We start from the raw sequence: 18,541 nt of genomic DNA on the forward strand, positions 1-18,541 counted from the left end.
CTCACCGGCGATTCGTAACGACAGCAACTATTCGGGTACTTACATGATGCATTTCAAGCAAGAATTGCTTTTTCATTAGGCATAGGGCCCATGTGCAGTTGTACCCAGTCAAGAATGATCTGGTTCATATTCTCAAATTCAAATTCCATCAAGCATTAGCATCACAGGAAACTTTGTAGCCAATATATGTCGCTAGCTGATCGTAAAGTAGCTAGCTGCAAGGAAGATTTTAATCAGGGCATTCTTCTTGAATTTATTTCATTTTCCACTGCATGGAAAACCTATCATGATGAAATCGACGTCAAGTCGATTGGCTTGTAAGACAAGTAAGGAATTGGGATTAAGACGTTCATTTCATGACTCGTTGGATGCAAATACTGCTAGCCTTTAGGTTAAAACCAGCTGTCTTGATTTCATTCTGTTCAGCTGTTGAATCGAGAGCAAAAGCACAGGTCGGATTGCTCGATAAATGCTCAACTTGTGCATCTTTTCTGGTTGGTAAACGATTCATGTTCTAAAAAATTGTTTGCTTCTCACTTAGCAAAGATTTGATACAACACATATCTCTATCAATGACAAGGATTGCTTTACAGGGTGCACTCCCTCAAAGATTTTGGCAAACATAAACTCATTCAATAATTCAACCCCACGTTTCTTTACGCTTGTTCAGTACAGTAGCTTAAATTTCGAACTAAATAGATCTTAGAAGAAGAACTACAAGAGTACTGTAGTATTCCTAATCTCAGGACACGCGTTAGTTTGACAGTCGAAAGTCACAGTCACTCCCAAAAGCCAGTAAATTCTTTTGGTAATCTTTAGCACGCATTCTTAATACAATGTTTACTTTCTTAGCCGTCAATGCACAATAATGAAAAATGCTTAAATGAAAAAGTGCATTTTGTAAAACTTTTAACTAAAAGGGTTTAATTTGATAAAGGATGTTCACTCAAACAGGGCTGGGTAGACGTAGCTTTATAGGTATTACCAAGATATTACTAATAAAACCCTTGTTTATTTTTGTAGACCTCTTCCCTGGTTTCGTCTGATGGCTATTCAGATTTTCAGTTGGGTTGAATAAACATAAAATGACCTAAACAGGAAAACTAAAGGATCGAAAACTGAGTTGCTTGAACTAGGGAAAATGCCATTCATCGGCTCATTAAACCTTTGAACTTATTTCAGATAGATAGATTTATTTATTTTTCAAGGCAGTAAGTAGATTCTTTACCTTAAAAAGTGGACTTTGTTTCAAATTTCTCTTTATTTGTATTCAAACGATCGTCAAGATGATTTTTTTTTCAAAAATTCTTCTAGAATCCGATGTATGTTAAAGCGCTTCCAAGGACATGCATTAATATGAAAATCAAGTTCCATTCTATGTCCCCATTTCTTTCCTGAAATTTGACTATTTTCGAAGCCTCTCTATTTCTAAAAAATTTTATAATCATTGACCCTAGCTAGATTTATGATCTCTATAACAATCCACTTAGTTGTAAAGACCACGCTCACTTGTCTGTTATCGATCAGTATAAAACTCGCAGGACGTGATGTCTAAACAATGACTGAGGAGCTTGTTGCCTTATTCTGCTGGCAAGTATTCAATTTAATGACTGCAATCTAACGAGACCTTGAATCTGAAATAACGCCCGCGTCTTCACAAGAGGTCTTTGAAGAACAAGTTTATTGGTTGCAGACCCAGTTTGTTCACCACAGCATCTGCATGTTTAAACTGTCGAAAATAGCATGATCACCATGAAATAAAAATTGTCAACAATATCATATCAGCTTAATTTGTTTTTGTAATGCAGCACTCTTGCTGATCTGAGTAGCACTTGTTTTAGATACAAATTAGTCTTTATTGTGCAACTGGACGTAGAACAGCAAATCAATCATCACCTGGTATGTATACACATTTTGTTTTGATCATTTCACAACCAAAACATTTCTATCTTTTCCATAGAATTTCTTATACCTTTCTTACTTCAGCTTCTTAATTGTTACTTTCAAAATGCTGTGACACTCAGGTAAGTCACGTTACATTATCGTTGTTAGAACCTTGACGCCTGTTCTAACGTATAGAGATAAGAATAGATAAGCAATAATTGCGGACTAAAGTACGTAATATTGCTCATTTTAGCATATTGTAGATGTAAAGGAATCCAATTGTAAGAGTAGGAGCAATTTCAACTGAAGATGAATGCAAATCCTTCACTAGTAAATGAAATCTGCCTTGCCTATTAAAAAAACCCATGTGTTGTTAAATTTTTTAACAGTTGCTTAATAAAAAGTCCTTTAACATCAAGCAAAATACACTTCTTTTCTATAAGAGTATTATGAATTTTTTCCAGCCTCGATATTCTTACGAAATTTTCATTTGGAACAAGAATATATTCTTTAAGTACTCGTATTTTTTTCAAAATCTGATATGGCTTCAGAGGAGCATCGCCCGCTGTTGAATAAAAACCACGTTTTCTGAAAAGCGAGATAAATCGGTTCTGTGATTCCTCGTTAATGATTTCGCAAACAGGGCAATTGCTGGAAAATGGGACAGAAAATGCGAGTTGAAGCTGAGTAATATTCTCGCAATATTCTAGAAAATGGCATGGTTCTAAGCCTGAATATTCTTACAAACAATATTCTTATAAATGAGTTTATAGATAATTGTTGGCAATGCTAAATGCAAAAAGTTGCTTCCACTTCGTCTGCCAACAATAGCCTTTTGCAGGTGAATTGAAAAAGAAAGTTTTGTTGGTAGCGCAAAAGCTGTCCTATTTCTGGCATAAATAAAGAGCATTAAGCTCAAATAATCAAAGATAGTGCCTCTGTAACGTTAAACAGGATCGACCTTATCTTTTAAATTATTAAAAGCAAGTGGGTTTAGCCGTATCAAATTATGAGATTAAACATGCCAAGATAATAACACGAAAGTAATAATAACAAAGTCAAATTTTAAAGATAATATGCACGAGATTTTTAAATGACAATGAAAATGGATGCTTGATAAAAGAAATATAACTGCACTAGTCACTTTCAATAGTTCATTAAGTAGCATGAACAATTAGTATTGTTTGAGCTTGTCCTTTCAAGGGGGCATTCGATTGGCTAAATATCAGCTGGCTATAGGTGTGTGAAACCTAAGACCAGAAAATTCTCATTTCAGTTAAAGACTTTGCTCAATATTGTTCTTGATTACATATGACCAAAACACACCTTTCGATAGATTTTGAGAATTGTTATGTTTTTGTTAAATTAAATTTTACATCGAAGACCACCCCAAAATTATTTTGATTGGTTCTAGAAACACAACACTCAATGATTGCTGCATGGCGGGCCCAATGTTACTGCACCTCTTGTGATATTCTTCTGGTGAATGTCCCACCTATAGACCCAAACAAATATTTTTCATTCCTAAATTTGTCTTCCATTGCCCTTTATTTTCATCACAATCTATTTGAAAGCGTTCTAAGATTATTTAAAATATCCCTTCATTTGATGTGGAGCAAAATTAGTAAATGTAGCTATTCGCTTAAACGGCTTTATGTTTTAAAGACATGCTTGCTAAATATTTGTGAAAAGGTTGTTTGGAATTTCAGTGAATATACAACGAAAACATAATTTTGTCTCCTTGCAAAGCTTTTCTAAAAGGGTGCTGTTCACTTCAATGAAAACTGGCACGGTTATTCTTTGTCGGGGGGCTAGGATCACCTAGCATAAACAACAGGGGGTTCCAAAATATCAAGAGGGTGTCATCCTGTCTCAAGGAAGTGCAGTGAGAATTGCCGTTGGCTAGAAGAGTGAGGGTCCTGCATCATGTTGCAACTAGGCCATACTAGGTTGCCCCAAAGGTAACAGCTACCATAACATTCATATACCCCACAGGAAAGGTTGATAGATCTTGCTAGCCTTTTAATATTTTGATGCTCATATTGAAATGTTGTAGATTCTTTTCGCCCTTTTCGCTACCTTTCTTATTTATAAAAGACGTGTATTGTGGAGAAAGCGGAACATCCCAAAAAAATATCCTGGGAAACTTTTGTTCTACCATCATACTAACTGCGATATCAAGCTCCAGAGATGCTATAGCAAGATCTTAGATAAAACATAAAATTCGCAAAATGCCCACAGAATTTTTGAATAAACATTTATCATGTTGCAAAAGGGAGAATTATTCAAGATTGTAGTACTGTGTGTTGCGGAAAATCGTGGTGTAACATCAGCGCCTTCCCCAGTTGTAAAACTCGATTCTTGCTGGGCTTCATGGCGGGACAATTGCGAATTGTAGCGACTAATGTCAATATCAACCTTTTGTTACCGGTTGATGTTCACAACGTCGCTGTCAATAGTAACATGAGGCGATTCACCATTGTTTTATCTTATCACGTGACAGTCATTATACGCATGTCCTTTTGTTTACATTTGCTAATGCGTGAAATCGAACCCTGCTATCACGTGAACATAGCATGTCAAAACCCTCAGCTCAGGTAGTAGTGTCATAGTTTAAATGCTATAAAGCAGGTAGCAAGCACCGGGGTTGATTCTTTCCCCTTTCTAATATCTAGATTTGCTAACCAGAATAATCGACTGACTACAGCTAATTGCACAAATGGTGACCAATGATATGGCGGCCTCAGAATACCTCAATCAGCTATTACAAGATAAGACCACAATCACAAAAATGCCAAAGATTTTTCTACACTCCGAAAGACTGCTCGATGAAGGTATGAATATCTTGAAAAACTTTAGAAAACTTTTTGTAGTCTGAAACCTCTATTCCTGTTGCTCATATTTTTCCTCCACTACAAGCTGACTTTCTGGCCAGGTTTATTTGTAAATATGGGATGACCTTTAGGCCTTGCCAGATTATATGTTGCATGTGAATGAAACTTATTTTTGAAGCATTTTCTTGTTAATTCTAAATTTCCAGACTAAACGCTGTTTTATGTGCATATGTATAGAACTACCATGTATTTTATTCTATTTATGGCTAATGCAAGTGCAAAACATTGATCTTGTCATGATTTTGTTACCATGTTGTTTACTAATATTTATGTTTAGACTTTTTGTGTATCTCTGAGTTAGTCAGGTGGAGATAGTGTCATTTAATTCATTTCTTGATATACTCTAAAAATCTGCATCATCATTCTAAAAGAGTGTTTTATGGTAGCTCGGTACTTCGTGAGCTTAGTAATTATATCTGTTTGGAATGAGAAATCACTGCTCGAATTTCCTCGAATTAGCCGCTTTATCTGTGTTATTGTCTACAACGCAAAAGGAAATCCCTTATCAAAGAAATCTTCCCTTGTCAAGTAGATCTTTCAAGACAAACATCCTACCCGTTTTGGCGGCCGTTCAATGAGTACGGAAGAGAGGGGACGACGAGCTTGGGCTATTTTTGTGTTTGTGAAATGTCAAGTGAATTAAGACTATGTTTGCAAACAAAATTACAAGCATTGCTACACTCGCATGCAGTTCCTGTTCTTGTTATGGTACTTAAACTTGGCTTCAACACCTGCTACACGTGTGTGTATGAACAAAGGAACAATTACACTGTCACTGATCTTTTGCTGTTTGCTAATTTTTGTTCATGGTGTTTCCTTCACGCATCAATTGCCTTTTGTTTACAAACCGAGGATAAAGCAGCACTAGTTTCTGGTTTCCAAATATTTATGTTCTACCAAAGCATTTCCTGTGCATGTCTAAATGGTTATTCTTCAAAACTATGTTGTTTGCTTTTCAAATTATTTTTCAAGTCAAGGCTTGGTGAAAGTATGCTAAAATAACTCAACTGCATTTTTCGTTAGCTAAATAAACATAAAGATTAAATGACAAGACCTAAATGTCTTTGCAGTTGTTCTAAAACTAGATGTGAACAAGTGATAATGAAAACATAGATTGCCAGTGATGATAAATATTTTATTTTAATTTTCATCAGATTTTCTTTCTGTTCTCTGACACTAATAAACAACATATCTCAAAATTCAGCAGCTGTGTGGCATGCTCATCTCTCATCATTTTTATTATTTGTTGCTTTTACCTTCTGTTTACCTATGAAATTTTCTAATCGGATTTTATTTGAAGACAGAAATATTCAATGACTCACAAATAACCCTGTTGTCAATAGCTACTTCTATTGAAATGCAAGCAGGGTGGTTTTTGGTTAAGCAGGTATTTCTGTAGTATCCAGCCAGGCTTGAAATAGTTTTGGTATAAGACTGAAGGCTTAGAGCAGGTTCACTTTCCCATGCTTGTTTTTCTTTCTTCTCTTCTGGTGCTCAGAAACATTCAACTCAATAGATTTGGTGCTCAGATAGAGATTTTCTTTGTGCTTTCTCTGTAAGAATTTTGGGAGATTTCAACCTCACTTATTCAGGTGAAATCTTGCATAGAACTGGTATTTTCAGAGGTTTTGAATCAACTTGTACATTTTATGTACAAAATAGGGTCATAATTTCCATGAAATCTACTTTCCATAATTTCTGTTGTTTGTATATTAAAAAATAAAAGTCTCATTTCGAAACCATGACCCCATAAAGTCATTATTGAAGTAAACTTTGCTTCTTCATATAAAGCAAAATTACCTGTATTTTTTAATTTTTTTATCAACAAATTTTTTTCTGGATTTCTCAAAATGTTTTTCTGATGTTTTGTGTGTGACTTCTCAAAAGGCTTAGATGATCTTCTTCCACCTTGTCTGAGAATATATTTTTCTTATCTCTATATATTTTATCTTTGTCATTATTTTTTCTGACATGTGTATTAATTTTCATTTGGTTACCTTCTTCAGTGCAGGATAGATTGTTAAACTTATTATGTGTTTTAATGTTTTGGGTAAAATGTTGATTCAAGTCAGCATCTTCTGTGTTTGCTTGTCAATTAGTTTGAACTGTGTGATCAATTTTCTGCTGTTTGCTTGCAGTTGCAAAGCCCCAGGTCTCACCAGCTGTACCTAGATTAACAATTTCTGATATTTTTATGATATTTGCTTTTCAAGAAGTCTTGGGGAGCTGACAGTGACAATAAAGAGCTCATATCCCCACCCAGTTTCTAGTCATCACTGTAGCTTTTCTTGAGAAGAAATAATGTTTGGTCTACCATACTTAGTTCTTTGCTCAGCATCTCTAGTTTTCAAAAGTTTATAAAGTGCTTGAAATTTTAACAATGATTCAAAATGAGCCTCAGATGCTACTACAAAATCCTGAGTCATATACAGGCCTTCTTATTTGGTAAGAAGCATCTGATAAACACCTTACCACTGCTTGCAAATACTTCACCCCAACTTGCCAACAGGTTAAATTTACAACCAAGGGAAACATTTGAACTTCTATGATGACTGCAAATGAAATAGAATTTAAGTCTTTTCAAAGTTATGAGAAGTCTGAAATGTATTTATTCATTCTTTTTTATCAATATTCATAATCATTCATTAAGTTATCTTTACCTGGAGCCAGCTTGTGGGAGGGAGGTCACGTGAGTACTTTTAAAATATTGTAGGCCACTTTTCATGAAAATGATCAGCATGTGCTAACTAAAAATAAGTTAGATATTAAGTATTTTTGTCTTGATATGCTGTTTTTAGTGGTTCAATATCCTACAACTTACTATTTGTGACTTTCCATCACTTCTCTATGTAGTGTTTGACTAAAACGGTATTTACACTGTTAAATGGCCTATTTACTAATGCCTAGTAGCATTGATATTTAAACCACATTCATCATAACAACAGTGTTTGCTTAAAATTTTTACGATACCAAACAATATTTTGAGCCTTCAATATATTTTACTTATCTGGTTTTTCTTGTTTTAAAGCACAGACATACTCATGCCCATATGCATAGGGTGATTAGAAGTCTGAAATCCCAACTTTTCAAAACAAATCATGGCCCTAAACATTTTTTCAATGTTTTGGCAAGAATCTGTTAAGCATGACCCCTTATTATTAGTTAGATATTTAACTAGTTGTGATATGTTATCTAAAAAGATCCCATTAGGTTCCTTTTAATTAAATGTTTGCTCCTGTTTTGACTTGACATGTTGTTATCCCTCCTGTCTTTCAATTGCTGTTGCAGTAGCTGCAAAGGGAAAAACAGCTGCTCCCAAGGTTTCACTGTCTATCTGTTCTTCACTTCATAGTTAATGTCATGTTTTTGCAATATTTTTTATTTAGTATACTATTCATTCTTTTTTCAGAGATAAACAGAGTGAGACATGATTTATTCAGCCCATCCAACTTCCTGCTGTCACTTCCTGCACAAAATGGAGCAATTGTCAAGCTCACTGAAAAAATATATGCACCAGTGAAAGAGTATCCAAAGGTAGCACCATGATGTAATTTTTCTTCCTCATTGATACAGCAGAAATTGACAAAATTTATTCTTTCCTATTCACTTTCTGTTGTTGCAAATGTTTCACTGCTGATTCATTGGTATGTTGATTGCCTATCTGCTATGTTATGCACAATTTGATTGCAATCAAGGGTGTAGAGTTCAGTTTTGACAAGGGTGAGACAGAAAGTCTGACAATTGTAAAGTGGATATCTTTTGCCATAACCCTTTATGTGGATAGTGTCAATGATTATCGACAATTGGGAAGTGACAACAGTCATAATGCAACCCGCCTGTCTTAGATAACACATCTAATGATAGAACCCAAAGTTTTATGTAAGCAACAAGGCCCCCCGTTTTTCTTCAAAAGAAGGCCACGAGCCCTGTCCTTTACACTCTCTGCCTATGGTGATACATATATGTGCAATCCCCACCTCTTGAAGATTTCCCTGACCTTTGAATTTTTGTGATGCAAGTGTATCTATCTTTTTGTTGCTCTATATTCCCAATGCCTGCTTGTTTTGCAGTTCAATTTTGTTGGACGCATTATTGGCCCAAGGGGCCTCACCCTAAGACAAGTGGAAACTGAAACGGGATGCAAAATCCTTGTACGTGGCAGAGGATCAATGAAAGATAAGAAGATGGTAAATTTCCTTTCTCTACATTCTCTTTTGATTCGCTGCAAAGCTGGTTAATCTTTCTCTTGATTTATTCAAAGATGTATTGTCCTTGAAGTGTGAAGTCGTATTTTTTTATATTTTTATGAGAGGCCCTATCATTTTCGCGGACGATCGTCGTCACCAGTGCTCTCCCAAAGTTATGAATTTGGGCTGATCTCTGCCCTCTTTTCCATTTAAAGTATTTTGTCTGCCTTAAAATGGCATAGCACTGCATTAAGAGACCCGTAATTAACTTTCGAACAAAAGGTGGTCTGCTCAGCTGATTGGCCAAGTTGCTAATGAAACCAAATCCTTGACAACTCGAATTCGCAATAACTCGAGACTTTCTCAATATGCTCAAGCCCCTAACAACTGGAAAATTCATAAACTCAAATCGTTTTCTTCGCCATCACTTATACAAACAGTCTTGTTGGAAAACCGATTGAAATATTCTTCCATAAAAAGGCATTCTGACCAGCATGGTTCCACAACATTGGAACATGAGTCATCAAAACATCGAAAAGCTTGATGTGTTGACCTACACTTCAATTTACCTTAAGGTCTTAAGGGTTTTTTTTATTTTGTTTGTATATTTGGTAGGGCGATCATCTTTGTAAGCTTTAACATTCGGAAGTCTGTCACCCTTGTTAAGATTTCTTCAAAACGAGGCTTGAAGATCTAGGCAATTTTTTTAACACACTATAGGAAGAAGAAAAGCGAGGACAACCGAATTATGAGCATTTAGATGAGGATCTGCATGTCCTACTTATGGTTGAGGATACCGAGGACAGAGCAAGGCTACGGCTATCAAAGGCTGTTGAAGAAATGAAAATACTGATGACACCACCTGTGAGTAGCTGTCAGTTTATTTGGAAGCTCCTATGTGCTGTTTTAGCAATCCTTAATGTGGAAACAGTACAGTTCTATTATCTGATGCAGCTATCACATATTTAGCAAATTTCAATTCTACAATCATTCAATCAACGATCAAATGATTTAGTTATTGTCGATCAGCAGTAGTCAAGTTTGCCATAATTCTAATTCTTTCTGGGTCACTCATTCAGTAAAAATGGGTTTTCAATGTCTTATCGACCCTCCAAAATCACTGATGGAAATGACTCATCTGTCCTTGTTCGTTTGTAGGAAGATGGCGAGGATGAAATAAAGAGGAAACAGTTGAAAGACTTGGCTATACTCAATGGTACTCTGCGACCCGAGGTACCGACCAGTGTATCAGTGACAGGACATTCTAGCTTTCCACCGTCACCTTCTGGTCTAAGGCAAGGTATGTGAATTGCTCTTTTAAGTGGAAGCTTATTTTATTCATGCCTTTATTGGGAATACTCTTACATAAAAACTCTTACATCAAGCATTGAATGATAACTATCAGATCACACCTTTTGTCCATAGAAGTTAATCGAGATTTCTCAGTGGAAGGGAAGTTTTTGCTGAGAAGCATTTCCTCTTTTTCTTAACTCACTGAAATTAAATTGCTGTGACCATGTGAAAAATTATGTAAGATAGAAAATTGTTAATGGTATTGTCTGCTCTTTCAGTTCAAAATGGCATATTAAGCAGCCCGTTACCTCCAATGATACCAAGCTACCCGATTCGGACTGCAGGTGAGCTTGACATTCTTTCATACCAACTATGTGATATGAACATTATGAACCAGTTCTCACATTCGCCCCAGTTGTCACTCTAAACAGGTTGGCGCCACCATCTACCAAGGAGTTGTCATGTTTTTGCCGTTTTGTCATCGACAATGACACGAACTGTTTTGACCTCAAAAAGGAACAAATCAATTTTTATTAGTTTTTAATCTTCGCTGCTTGTATAGGCATTTTGTGACCCACTCACATCGTTTCTTGCTGAAATATTGACATACTAAGGAATGTTAACACATTCGAATTTTTGGGGAATTTCAGCGTTGAACCTGTTAAGTCCTTTGTCTATTTGCTTAAGTTTTTCGTATACATTTTTGATTTTGCTGTGTTTGAATCTGTATAAAATATTTAGTACGTGATTTTATGGTTAGAAAGATTTATTATAATTTAATGCTTCTTATGTTCGTTTTCCAACAAATTTTTGCTTTAAAGCAACTGTCTTTCGATTAACCTTAATGAAAATTGCTTCTCTTGTAACATTACATCAGTACCCATTATTTTGATTTCGCATTTTGTTTGAGTCCGTTTTGTCTAAAAAGTTCCAAGTCCAGACAACATCTTTATAACTATTGTTGCTTTGGAATTTGAAACAAATTTCAAGGGAAGCATTTCCATGTTTTGCGTAATCTTTTTCTTACTTAAATTGCATCACAGATTAAATTATTTCTTCTCATATAAGTTAATTTAATTTTCAATTTTCATTCGACTATTTCCTATTTTTTGGTAAAAAGTTCTTGAGTTGAATAAGACGCGATTGGTCCACAGCTCATAAGAAAACATGCAAATACTAAGCAGATATTGATTACATTTTTTAAATGGTGATCAGTTTATCTTGCTAAGGATAAATGCCTGTTACTTGTTGACTACTCTTCAGATACCCCACGAGTGTTATCCGTCCCAATCTAATTTCCTCCTTGCTTGCTGTTACAGTCGCGTCTTATGTCTAGGCATTGTCTATTGATCGTTATTATATATGTTTCATATTTCATTTTCTTCACTTAGTATTTAAAGTTCTCCTTTGTAACACTAACAATGTCTATACTAATGTAATGCTTATAGTTAAATTCAGCTGATTGACGCTTTTGTATTTGCTAACACTGATGCGAGGACGGTATTCGACTGCATTATGTTTCAATGTGCTGTCATCGAAGTGGGTACACCAGATTTGGCTTGTTACTTTTGCCTCACAGTTATCAGCTGAGATAAACATTTATTTCGCAGAAAAAGTCCCTTGGCTGTTAACAACATAATAACTTTTCTAGAAGTTGACAGACTTAACTAACTTCAATAAAATGTCTATTAATATTTCCAGAAAGTTGCTAGTTGCTGAAGTCAGTTTGTAGTCTAACGAAAATCTGCTAACAGTTTGAACTTTAAACTTCAATCTACATAAACATAAAAGATGAAGATCGTGTGAAAATATCTTACTCAACTAAGCATTAAAAATCGAGAGGATTTCTCGTGTTTCAGCTGCTGAAATGCCCCCCTCTTATGACCTAGTAGTAACACTAACATTTAACAGACCAATTAAACACTGATATTTGCTGCCAAGTAAAACTGTTACCTAACCAGTTTTGACGCCTCCTTTCTTTCTTTCTTTCTTTCTTTCTTTCTTTCTTTCTTTCTTTCTTTCTTTCTTTCTTTCTTTCTTTCTTTCTTTCTTTCTTTCTTTCTTTATTTCTTTCTTTCTTTCTTTCTTTCTTTCTTTCTTTCTTTCTTTCTTTCTTTCTTTCTTTCTTTCTTTCTCTCCATCTTCTTATGCCTAGGTGCTTAGGTATATACCTTTAAAAGAGATTTAAAACAAAATTTTCAGTTTATAGTTGAAGTTATCGTAAACTTAATTTGCATGTAAAATATGTATTTCAAAATAAATTTAATGAAATAATGAAAATTTTAAACAGCTGATGCATTGATATTTTCTTTCAAAACAGTTTCAGCAAGCTTGCAAGGGGTGTACCCACTCGATGCTTATGCACATCGGCCAACTTCCATGCTTGACTTTGCCGGATTTGAAACCGGAGTAATTGGTAGCAAGAAATGAATTGCAATTGAATGCCGTGCCATTAACAAGTCCGCTATAATTAACTAACTTTTCACGTAGTAGATAAAGGGTTAAGTCTCGTTCATTATTAGTGTGAAGGCTGCAGTTTAAAGCACGTTCCCAAGCCAACTGCTTTACGTGATTCGAACCGCATTAGCAAACCTGGCCTTTCGGTGTAATGCACTGCGAGCTATAGTACAAGGAATAGGTTTGTTACCCTGATAAGTCAATGTTGCCAAAATTGGTTTTATGCCAAAAGAAAATCAAGTTTTAAGAATTAAAGCCCTTTTTTGGAAATTTTAAACTAGTTCTTAAGAACATAACCACCCCTGTAACTTTATTCAGGTTTTTGAGAATCGAATACCCGCTTTGTTCCCAGCAGCCAATAGATGTACCAATAGTCGTACCTATCTTTTGAGGTAGAGATTGAGAAAGAAAAAATCACTTGAAATTCGCCTGCTTTCACTACTGATGGACAAACCTATTTGTGCCTATGGCACATCTTACTCTTAATAAAACGCCATTTTCACTGCATATATATTTCGATCATTATTGCTTTTAACTAAATATATTTATTGGGATCTTATTTGCTAAACACTTGTTTCTCAACGATCGAAATAGAATTTTTGAACTTTGGGTTTCGTTTTTGTAAAGTTTGATTGTATGCGGTGACTTGTTGGATTCGGGTAGATGTTTCGCCTTTTGGCGCCATGATTTTATGTATTAAGGGAGTTTCGTCAAAGTATTTTTATTGTCCACGCGTAAAAATAGGGAGATGGCAAGATCTTATTTCACCAGTTGGGAAACCATGTGTTGTGTGACAAGCCATCTTGTTTCGCAGATATACAGCCTTTCATGCTAATTTCTCATCCTTAAAGACACGAACATTCCAAATCTAGGGTTTGTAAGATTGGAGTCCCGTCACTTACTATGTTACAGTGCTTAACCCCTTTAAAAGTCCAAGAATTCCTTGCGTAAACCCAGACAAGGCAAGGCAAGAACATCAAGGCAATCCTTAGCCTTTTTGGCAACCATTTGAAACATCTCAATGAACAGTGTAGTCCTAGCCATGGTGGATTTATTGATGTGACTTTGGAGTTTGCATGTTCCTTGACTTAGGTGAAATGCGATCTTGCCAGAAGGAATGTATGATAAGGGAGCATGAAGCTGTGACCCACCTCACGACGTATGCAAGGTTCAAGGTGGCTGCCATTTCCTCATTGTACAAAAGTGAATTTCAACCCCTTTTTTGGATCAAATGAGTAACATTGTTAGTTGCGTTTCAATTCATAGCTGCATGTTTCCTTGACATACTTCTTTTGCACAGAGTTATGCTCGTAGTGTTTATTTGTATGCTATGCTTACGTTGGTTTTATTCACATTTATTTATGCATTTATTAAATTATTTAAGTATTTATTATATTTGCTGGAGAATTTATGAAAGATTTGCATCACTTTAAAGACTTATTGACCTAAGCGTAAAATTTTCCGTTGGAATCGTCCATCGAATGTATTTAAGTTATTGTAGGTTTTAAAGAGGCTTTGCAAAGATTCATCGGCTTGTTCACTTTTGCTTGTCATCTTGCTCTTACGTACTTGGTCTGTATTACTCCGGTGAAGATTCTCGTAAGCCAAGTTGCAATTAGTGAGGCGAACGAAGTGTAAACAATTTGTACTTTTGTTTACAAACTGTTTGTATCAATGTACCCACTTTTTGTGATGTTCTAACCAATGATCTCCTCTCTTAATAGGTACAGAAGTTAAAGTTCGATCAACTACTTTGCGATTTCATCCTTACACCAAATAAGGTGGAATATTTTTTCTCTGCTAATTTTTATGCAGTATCAATGCGATCAGTGCTTGTGTTGAAATGCGTTGCAATGCAGGGCGGGACGATAGATAAGACCATGCTTAAAGCTTCCTAGTGTTATTTAGGAGGCTTCCCCATGCTTCCCTGTTTTTCCTGTTTTGATACTCGGAAGCAAGAAATTTGTTTACGAATTGTCCTACAAACTTTTTTAATAGCTTTGCCATTGGAAATCTACCCTACTATGCTTTGCTATTCTCACTGTTTATAATAACATGCAATGGCCTGAATTGCAAATTACAATAATCAGCTGTAACCTGCACGTTACTCATGATCGTTCGACTTCAATGCAATATTTCGCAATTTAGAAGAAATTCGTATGCTTTCACTCTAATCAATCCCCCCTAATTGTTTGAGCAAATATAAGAATCTGATTTCATCGCAAGACTGGTATTCAGCTAAAAAAAGCTTTATTGGCCACAAGCCACTATTCAGGCCTTTTGGATTTGAACTGTAGCTGTTAAAATGGGAAACTCTACACGGGCTAACGACTCTTCCGGGAAAGATCGCCTACCCTCTTCTGCCGCGCGTCTCTTTTTTTTCGTTCTGTTAATTCCCATGGGAATAAAGGAATTTCGCACAATGGATATCAAGGGAATAGTGTTGTCAGAAGGTGCAGCGCCCTTTAGCAATTATTGAAAGAAGCATTTGAATCGAAGCGTAATCTAATTCTTAATTTGTAGATTCTCTCACACTGTTAATACTAATGACTAGCGAACTGGTTGTAACATGCTTACGAATTGTTTAGTACTGAAACCAGCAATTCCTTTGAGTCCAGGCTTTGCATTTGGATGTGCTGATTGTTATGATTCTTCACATCAAATGTATAGAAAATGAATGCATTGGCTGTAGCAATTAGCAGATAACCTGTACTCTTTGGTGCTGACTCATTGCTAACATTAATCATTGCTAAGGCCTCTCTTTATCAACAGTGGTGACTATTAGTATAATCGTAACTGTAACTCACTAATACTCCCTCGTCTCTTTCTAACAGATACACATACTTACACTAACAGAAAGCGCCATCACAGCGTGCAACGCTGTCTGTCTCAAACAACGAGATTTTCATGAAAGAAGTTTCATACTTCCAGCTGAGTTGCATTTTAAATTTTTTTAATTCACTCTTATTATACATATAGGCAAATCCTTTCGTAAAGATTTTAATATGTCTTGAATTTATAAATGTTGGTTTTGAGCCCCCCATTGTAAAACATCTTACCCCTGAGTTAGCTCGTTGTTGCCTCGAACTGGCACCTCATGATGTGTTCCACTTGCATCGGGGGGCGGGGGAGGGGGGTTATTTATATTCAGAGACCACGTACATGGATGGTCCTTCTCGTTTTTTAATTACGTTGACAAGAAGGCCACATGAAATTTGTTGCCAATTTAAGATGAAAAGTTGAAATGTGAACTTACCGTTCATTTGATACTCTTGTTGGGTAAACATAAAACTTTTTTAGAAGTGATCACAAATTTCATCTTCACAAATTTCAGTCATTGGGCATTTCTCAAGTCGTTTCGGTCAATAAGGCGTCACTTGTGTGCTCTTAAGACTTCACTCGTAGTATTACCAAATATTCGATAATACTACTTTTTTGAGAAAAATCACGTCCTTAGACACCTTGCGATTTGCATTCTTTTTTCGTGTGGCCTTCTTATACAATTGATACAGAAATAGGTTTTGTTTTGTTCTTCGTTGTTATTGTTGTACTTCGTGCAGAGGAATATAAACTTGTACAAAGTTTCTTAGAGAAATATTGATTTATTGATTTATATACATGTGAACATGCAGGGAAGATTAGAAATTATGTATAGTCAATAATATATACTTAAATTGGCCCTTCTATCGCTTGTAGACACTGAAAAAATGTTATTAGTTTCCTACTCCATAATGTTGCAACGTGGACGTTTTACAGTACATTGAATTGATTGCACCTTGCTTCCTATGACCCGATGTGCCCCGTCATGGGCGTAAGAACCCGAGGGGGTGGCCTCTACTTTAAGAAAAAATGCCAAGACGTACGGGAGAGCACATTTACTCTGTTAAAGTCATGATATGGTCGTCTTTAATTTGTAATTTTATCTATGGGTTTTTAGCTGAAGTCAGTTGAAGGGGCTAATGATTGTGGACTGGTGACGTCATGTTTGCATCTTCATGATTGAGTGCATCATTTTCTGAAAATGGGTTTGGTCATGTTGGCCTATCATAATCATGCCCCCTTTTTTCAAGTGCTTTTTACATCTATATCCGTTGCCTTAATTGTCAATTTCAAAGTCTATTTTTGCATTGCAAATTAGGAAGCGACAAATTCCTAGGAAGTGACAAATCTAGAAAATTAATTCCCAATTCACCGCAGTGTACCGACCTAGTAGTAAACATTGCAAAGCAGCTGAAAAAAGTGAGATTCAATAATGCACATACCGTACCCGCCTGAGTAGAATAATCGAATTCTTGCAGCCAAAAAAGCGAATCCAAAGTAGTCTGGGGTCGACTTTTACCCGGAACAAAGATATTTGCACATAATCGATAACTGGTAAGCCATGTCTGTTGATGACACTGAACTTACTTTTTGCAACAGCCATGTCTGTTGATGACACTGAACTTACTTTTTGGTAAGATTGTCATTTTATCATGTTTGCAAGAGTTTCAGCCTTAAAACGAGATTATATTCCGTTTAATCACTTTCGCTTTTCTTTGCTTGAATTGAAAACAAGTATCGATCTACATTCGGTACTCAGGCGGATACCGTAAATATTTACTGAAATCGAGATTCTGCTGTAGTTGCTTTGTGTGTATGTTGTGAGTGTAAATTAAATGCTTACAAGAGAGACAGACAAGGTGATCAGAGCTCAGAGAGAATCAGCCATATACCTCGTTTGACGTGTGTCTCATTGAGCTGGTGACTATAAATATTTCTACGACAAATTATTAAATTAAGAATACTTTTGATTTGATGATGTTTCAATTGTGTGATATAAGAGATTTTTAAATTCAAATTAATTAAGATATTGATTATTAAATGAAAAAAGCTTCTTATCAGAGAATTATAGTACAAATGTAAAGAGATCTCCTGGCATTTTTTCTGTTTTCCCTCTCCTTTTTGTTGCATTGTTGCGTTGCCATTTTACAGCCAAGTGCCTTCGAAATTTTTGCAAGAACATTTTTTGTCGCTTTAAAAAGTTTAAAATGTAGTTTAAAAATGTGGTGAAACACAAAAACAAATCATCAGTAAATTTTATCTTACAATTGAATTGCTTATAAAGACAATGGTTTGATAAGTGTTAGGACCCCTTCGAAGATATTTGATAGATTCCTTCTATATGTCCCGAGTTAAATGTGGTCCGATGACGTAATAAGGACGACAATGATCAAGGTAATACTCGACAATGATAAGTATCTGAAATTTATCGTAACTGAAATATGACATGTATGAGACAGGTAGACTCTTTGACGTTAAAGATTTATTGCAGATCCATGTTTGTATGTACACGCAGAATGGCGGCCTTTCAGTTTTGCAATTAGATGAAATCAGCTAGAACTTTGTAAAAGTAGCGGTAAGCCAAAAATAATGAAGAAATTTCACGATATATATCGTTGCTATATTGCACAAAAATCATGAATCGTTTCTTTAAGCACCCATACATCAGTTCTCTCGGTACCCAGCCATTTTCAAGGCAAAGAACACCATGAATAGGCCTTTCGTTCCGTCCCAAAGTTGATCCTGTAGCTGCTTATTTGTAAAGATTTCATCCGTTTTCTCTTTCTTTGGTTGGAAAGCAATTTGAAAATTATTGAATACAACCTGATCTCTAGGCCTCTGGTCTAACACCTTTTCCAAAACTTTTATTACTTTTTGGAAGGAGCCGTTTCTGCTTGTATACGGGTACCGTCTCACATTATTTCCAATCTATCGAAACATTCCTCGTGCGATATGCCTTCAAATATATTGTTCATCGTTTCCATTCCATCCTCTACCAACGCCTTG

At 35.7% G+C, this 18,541-nt stretch overlaps 1 protein-coding gene across 3 annotated transcripts; it reads left to right on the forward strand.

Moving 5' to 3' along the window:
* Window positions 1-1,769: 1,769 nt before the first annotated feature.
* LOC135685539 (KH domain-containing RNA-binding protein qki.S) lies at window positions 1,770-17,622 on the forward strand. 3 transcript variants are annotated; one of them, XM_065201516.2, is made up of 8 exons: window positions 1,770-1,899; window positions 4,560-4,718; window positions 8,188-8,312; window positions 8,849-8,965; window positions 9,686-9,829; window positions 10,124-10,265; window positions 10,537-10,602; window positions 12,579-14,255. In XM_065201516.2, exons 2-8 carry the CDS (start codon window positions 4,604-4,606, stop codon window positions 12,686-12,688), a joined length of 819 nt encoding a protein of 272 aa, XP_065057588.1. In that variant the 5' UTR covers window positions 1,770-1,899; window positions 4,560-4,603; the 3' UTR covers window positions 12,689-14,255. The 3 variants fall into 3 exon arrangements, with proteins under 3 accessions (XP_065057588.1, XP_065057587.1, XP_065057589.1); XM_065201517.2 differs by lacking the exons at window positions 1,770-1,899; window positions 12,579-14,255 and adding exons at window positions 14,440-14,496; window positions 15,550-17,622 and having other exon boundaries at window positions 4,470-4,718; XM_065201515.2 differs by lacking the exon at window positions 1,770-1,899 and having other exon boundaries at window positions 4,469-4,718.
* Window positions 17,623-18,541: the final 919 nt, after the last annotated feature.

The sequence above is a fragment of the Rhopilema esculentum genome, chromosome 15 (assembly GCF_057945365.1).
Source record: "Rhopilema esculentum isolate cy_ngs chromosome 15, ASM5794536v1, whole genome shotgun sequence".
Taxonomy (NCBI): Eukaryota; Metazoa; Cnidaria; class Scyphozoa; order Rhizostomeae; family Rhizostomatidae; genus Rhopilema; species Rhopilema esculentum.

Excerpts from the sequence above, each read along its gene's own strand:
- LOC135685539 (XM_065201516.2), top strand. The coding sequence starts at position 4,604 with ATGGTGACCAATGATATGGCGGCCTCAGAATACCTCAATCAGCTATTA. Across the intron at positions 8,313-8,848 it reads CAGTGAAAGAGTATCCAAAG|TTCAATTTTGTTGGACGCAT; the intron begins GTAGCACCATGA and ends CTTGTTTTGCAG. Across the intron at positions 10,266-10,536 it reads ACCTTCTGGTCTAAGGCAAG|TTCAAAATGGCATATTAAGC; the intron begins GTATGTGAATTG and ends CTGCTCTTTCAG.